The following is a 6,000-nucleotide window of genomic DNA, read 5'->3' as shown; positions in this document are numbered from 1 at the left end:
CCCTGTGCTCTCGTGCAACGAGACGCACCCGGCGGGAGCGCCCTCGGCCTGCCTAGGACCACCCGGTGCAGCGCGGGCCCCGGCCTGCCTCCGGCCACCTGGCCGAGCGCGCCCTCGCCGGCCCGCCCCGCTAGTGTCTGCCGGGCGTCCCGCCGGCCAATGGCGAAGCGGCCCCCGCGGAGTCCCGCCGCGCGGCCAATGGGAGCGCGGCATGCAAATGAGCAGGTGCGGTGGCGGCCGGCCCGTCAAGGCGGCGGCGGCCGCGGGCTGCCAGAGGCGCGCCGGGCAGCCTCCGAGCCAGCCGCGAGCTCAGCTCTCCCGCCATGGCCCCCGCTCCGCCCCCCGCCGCCTGCTTCTCCGCCGCTGAGGTCCAGCGGCGCCTGGCGGCCGGCGCCTGCTGGGTCCGCCGCGGGGCCCGCCTCTACGACCTCACCGGCTTCGTGCGGCAGCACCCGGGGGGCGAGCAGCTGCTATGGGCGCGCGCGGGCCAGGACGTGAGCGCCGACCTGGACGGGCCGCCGCACCGGCACTCGGCCAACGCGCGCCGCTGGCTGGAGCAGTACTACGTTGGCGACCTGCAAGGAGACCCCCAGGTACAGCCGGGCGGTGGTCCCACACCCCTGCTTCCTCCCCCCACCACCGGCTCTCCACTGCCCGAGAGCCCGGTGCACCTGCGCTCCAGGAGGGCCCAGTAACAAGCCCCTGCTAGCCCCCGCTGGCTCCCCAACCAGGAATTTGCCCCTTTCCAGCGTTTCCCCTGACCCTCTGCTGTCTGCTGCTTCTCCCACCTCCCAAGGTGTCTCCTTCTTCATACTGGTTCCTGCTGCAGCCTCTGGCTGTCTGACGTCTTGGATCACTTTTTCCCTCCCAGCCCCTCACACACCCAGTCTTTCCTTCCTGTTCCCTTATCAGCCTCTCCCTTTTTGCAGCTACTATTCGTTTCTGTTTGAATAATAGCTTCCAGGCTCACCTGTCCTCCCCTCCCCATCTCACTGCTCCTGCCTCCAAAAGGCACAGACTGGTCACCCTTCTCAGTTAGTTTGGATTTCTCTGTGCCACCCTTGTGTTGTGCCAGGGCTTCCCTGGCCGAGTGGAAAAGTTGGGGCAGTGTCTTAGACGGCCTGTGTCCTCCCGCCCTTCAGACCTCCCTTCGTCTCATGCCCTGCCTGCTGGCCTGGGTGTCCAGCAGAGTGACGTGACGGGGTAAGCCAGTTTTGCTGGGGAGAGGGAAATAGCACTCTGAGCTGCATGCAGCTGTGCATTCCAGGCTCATGATGGTATTCAAACTGCTGTCTGTATTTTATTTTCTCCATTTTATTATCTCCATTTTAGGATGTGGAAACTGGGGCCCAAAGAAACACTAGTTCGAGGTCAGTTTGTGATCTGAGGGAATCTGAGCTAGATAGTAGAAAAGTCAAGTGTGTCTGATTCCAAAATCAGTACCTTGTCCATTCCAAGGACCTTTGGGTGTGGGAGAGGATCTTATCTATTGGGCTCCAGGTAGGCCTGGGCCTGAGGCAAACTGACCTTTCAGGCCTTCCCCAGGCCCAGCTGCAGGACTGAGGACAGTGGAGCCATCATGCTTGGACATAAACCAACAGTTGTTCCCTGCTTCTAGCTCTTCGTTCAAGATGGCCCCAGCAAATGCTTTTAGGTCTTTGGATGAAAGGACTTGACTCTCACTGTTCCAGGTGTCTTTTCACTGAGCCATCCTGCCCAGTTCTTTGATCACTGATTCACTCACTCTCTTGATATGTTAATGATTGGCAGCACTGAGCTAGGCACTGATACCAAGGGACTGAGGTACCAATGGACAAAACAATATGGTCTCATTCATGGACCCAACAGGCTACAGTAGTTCTTGAATTACCTGGTGCCATCAGAGTGTGAATCAGGGAGGACTTTCTGGAGAAAGTGCTGTTTACCCTGGGAGCTAATCAATGGATACCTGGCTCTAGCCAGGTGGAGTGTGGTGAGTACAACACTCCAGACAGAGGGAACAGAATACCTGGAGGCTCTGAAGGGTAAGGACTTGGCAGAGTCAAGGGACAGAAATAAAACCAATGTAACCAGAAGCTGGTGGGCAAGGAGAGGGAAGTGGAAGGAGGCCGATCAGCCAGGCGGCTGTGCTCAGGATTTGGGTCATGATTCTAAGAACAACCGAAAGGCAGGGAACAGATTCAAGAGGAGATATAGCGTGCTCAGATTTGCATCTTTGGAAGACCATCCCAGCTGCAGTGATGAGGAGGAGTGGAGGGAGCCAAAATGGGTGTGCGGAGACCAGGCAGGAGGCTAGCCTGTAGCCCCAGTGAGAGGTAACACTGGCTTTGACCAAGAAGAGGGGAAGGTTGAATTTGGGAGACTTCATAGGTAAAATGATAGGACACTATTCTGCAGCAGGAGTCCAGTTTAATCTTGGAAGCTGACGTTTGGTGTCAGATCATGCCGAAGGGGCTTAGCCGTAGGTTTAACTGAAGTTGAGTGCAGGAAATGAGAGGCATAGGCCAGAATACTAGAGACTTCTAGGCATGTGATGGCTTATGGAAGGCATTCTATATTGTAATTGTAACCTATCAACAGGAGCCTAGGGTGTGACCTCTCCTCCCAGCGCTGTCCACAGTATCTCTCCTGAGATGGCCCCACCTCCTGGCTCTGCTAGCCACCCAGCACTGTGGTTTGATTTGGCTTTGTTTTTCTTTGCTTCCCTCATAGCTCAGTTGGTAAAGAATCTGCCTGCAATGCAGGAGACCCTGGTTCAATTTCTGGGTTCAGGAAGATCCCCTGGAGAAGGGATAGGCTACCCACTCCAGTATTCTTGGACTTCCCTTGTGGCTCAGCTGGTAAAGAATTCGCCTGCAATGCGGAAGACCTGAGTTCAATCGCTGGGTTGGAAAGATACCCTGGAGAAGGAAAAGGAAGAAGTGGGTACACTCCAGTATTCTGGAGAATTCCATGGACTGTTTTGTCCATGGGGTCGCAAAGAGTCGGATACGACGGAGCGACTTTCACTTTCACTTGCTTTGCTTTAGCTGACCTTCAGAGAATACTGAGTCTAAATTTGCTTCCTACGCTTGCCCTCACGTGTCACTGCAAGAGTCCCAGTGTGCCGTGTTTCAGGTGTCCTTGTAACTGGGCCCCTGCCTGAGGATATGGGGGAGAAAACTAACATCATACTTACAAACCCATGGCCCAAACTTGACCTACGGCCATAATCACCCAGTACTCCAGTTGCTTGTCAGCTTCTGTCTGCAGATTTCTATTCTGGAAACACGTGTAGGATTGTCTTTATATTGAGGAGGAGAGGTAGCCAGAGGAGAAATCTAGAGAAGCTATCCTGTCAGAGAGAAGCCCTCCTTGTAAGGCCTGAACACAGAGAAGACACTTCTGTTCTTCTCTCTGGTTAAGCCCTCCTAGCAGCCCTGTGCTGCCTTCTCCACCTCTCTCCCCTCCTCAGACTTGACCAGGGACGCTGACACCTGTTGAGGCTAGAACCCGGCTCCTATAACGTGAGGACAAGGAGGGGCCTTGACAGGGAAGGGGAGTATCATGAACCAGCTCTCTTCTTTGGGGCTCATTTCTGAATGGTGCCCATCCTCAGAATCCTCCTTCCCAAGTGTAGTCCCCAGCGAGGAGCCTGCTGGACCTCTGCCGTGAAATTGCAGGGACAAGACTCAGCCCTGTGGGTTTCCCCTGCTCCCCACTTTACCACAGCCCCTCTGTAGAGACACTTACACACACATTCACTCACACTCGCAGGAAAGCACACACACGTGAAACAGGTCAGACTTGTTTGAGCCAACATACTGTGGGATGAGACAAGGTTTGTTATAGCCTCTGACCTGAGGCGGAGAAGGCAATGGCAACCCACTCCAGTGTTCTTGCCTGGAAAATCCCAGGGACGGCGGAGCCTGGTGGGCTGCCATCTGTGGGGTCGCACAGAGTCGGACACGACTGAAGCAGCAGCAGGCAGCAGCAGACTTGAGGAGGTGAATTAGGGATGGCTGAGAAGGGAAGCTGGCCCTCTTCTCAGCCGGGGGCTCCGGGCTCCTCACTCCAAGCTTAGGTAAGAGTGGCTCACGTTGTTAGGGGATGTGAAGCCCACTGATTGAGCTGCAACCAACTTTTTTTTTTTTTTTAAGAAATATGAAAGAAATGACCTCCCAAGGCCATGGAAACTGTGTTTCCCAGACGTAGGTTATCCATGAATCAGTGTCCCAGTTTTTTTTTCCAAATTGGCATAGGACTTGAACTATTTAATGTTTATCTATAAGTAGACTCACTCTCTATTTTACCACTTACTTGCCCTAGGCATTATTACCAGTGAAATCACAGATTTTACATGCACTTTGAAAATAGAGCTGTTAAAATAAATGCTCATCCTCCCATCCCCTGAAATCTTGAGCACCATCAGTGGAGTAAGTATCACACTTTGGAAGACACCTAAAGCGGAGCTTCTTAACCCTGGTGATCTGCGGAGTATTTTCTGAGATTGATGGAAGAGATGAAATTATGTGTAAAAACGTGTGGTTGTGCATTTTTCTGGTGAGAGAGCTACAGCTTTTGTCACAGTCCAACCAGAATCCTTCCCTCACTCCAGACCTGCTGCGATAAGGAAAATAACTGTGAAAGGGCAGACCACACTCCCCCCCCACCATCTCACACCACTGGACCTCAAGAATGCTTCTTGTGGGCAGACATCTAAGCTTGCCCCTGGAGAAAAGCCCTGTTTGAGGAGACCCTGGAAGAACGCAAGCCCTGACTCCCAGCCCCTGCTGTTGGGCGAACCCTGCCTTCTGAATGTCTCTGGATGTCGTGTCCTAGTCCCATAAGGCATATCTCTGAGTGGCTGAGAAATCCACAGATTGTGCCATGTGTGCTTCTGCCAGGCTCTGAGGGTCCAGACATTCAGAGGTTCAGAGCTTGAGTAATTAAGGAGGAGATCTAAGTGCAGGAAGACTCAGGGTTTCCACCCCACCCCAGGCTCCGGAACAGCTTGAGCACAGCGCAGCTTGGAGCACCGGTCTGAGCTGAGAGTTCAGATAAAAGCCGGTGCTTGGGGAACTTGCCAAACTGTCCCCACCTGCAGAGCAGAGTGGACGTGACAAGTCTGCTGACTGACGGGGGTCAAGATTTGCTTAGCCTACAGGAGGGCCCCCTAAATGGGCCTGCCTGGCCCATCAGCAGCTACCATCCTTTGCTCCTTGCCAGGGCCTTGTGGTGGCAGGTGGGCTTTACCAGGAGGATGAAGCTAGGGCCAGCTGGGAGAGAGCCAGGGACCCAAGCCATGTGGTTCCATGTGACATGGGGTAAACACAGGCTCCAAGACTGCTCCCTGATGTTACCCTGGAATTCAGAGAAGGGGCTTCGAGACCTAAATTAAGGGGAAGGTTGAAATTAGGGCTTCCCTTGTGGCTCAGCTGATAAAGAATCTGCCTGCAATGCAGGAGACCTGGGTTTGATTCCTGGGTTGGGAAGATCACCTGGAGAAGAAAAGGCTACCCCCTCCAGTATTCTGGCCTGGAGAATTCCATGGTCTGTATAGTCCACGGGGTCACAAAGAGTCAGACACAAGTGAACGACTTTCACTTTCACTGGAAGTTAGGACTCTATGGGGGAAATAAAAAGAAACAGACAGGAATCTCAGAAACACCTGAGAGTAATCATTTCTGGAAACATTCCCAGCAGAGAACCAAAAGTGATGCCTGAGCAGCATCCATCATCTTCACTTTCTTTATTATTTATCTTAAGACACACATTCACCATTGGTCCATACGTTGCCTTCCATTCATTCAGACAGACAAGTAGTGAGCATCTTGTTCTCTCTGAAACCCACTGTGGTACTGAAAGTGCCCTTGTCATGGTCATCGGGACCTGCCCCTGTCTAAACCTGATGGCCAGTCCTCAGCTGGCTTGACAGAACTCTCGACATGGTGATCACTGCCCTGTCCTTGATAGGCTGTGTTCACCTGGCTTCTGGATACCTCGCTCCTTTAGCTTTCC

General features: G+C 53.6%; 1 protein-coding gene across 1 annotated transcript in view; it reads left to right on the top strand.

The window, feature by feature from the left end:
• Window positions 1-259: 259 nt before the first annotated feature.
• FA2H (fatty acid 2-hydroxylase) overlaps window positions 260-6,000 on the top strand; it is a 55,847-nt gene continuing 50,106 nt past the window's right edge. Inside the window, exon 1 of the mRNA XM_020889189.2 lies at window positions 260-593. Within this exon, the coding sequence (XP_020744848.1) occupies window positions 324-593 (270 nt within the window). The 5' untranslated portion in view covers window positions 260-323. The remainder of the gene's footprint in view (window positions 594-6,000) is intronic.

The sequence above is a fragment of the Odocoileus virginianus genome, unplaced genomic scaffold, assembly GCF_023699985.2.
Source record: "Odocoileus virginianus isolate 20LAN1187 ecotype Illinois unplaced genomic scaffold, Ovbor_1.2 Unplaced_Scaffold_15, whole genome shotgun sequence".
NCBI classification, from domain to species: Eukaryota; Metazoa; Chordata; class Mammalia; order Artiodactyla; family Cervidae; genus Odocoileus; species Odocoileus virginianus.
This window is presented reverse-complemented; position numbering and strand designations above follow the sequence as displayed.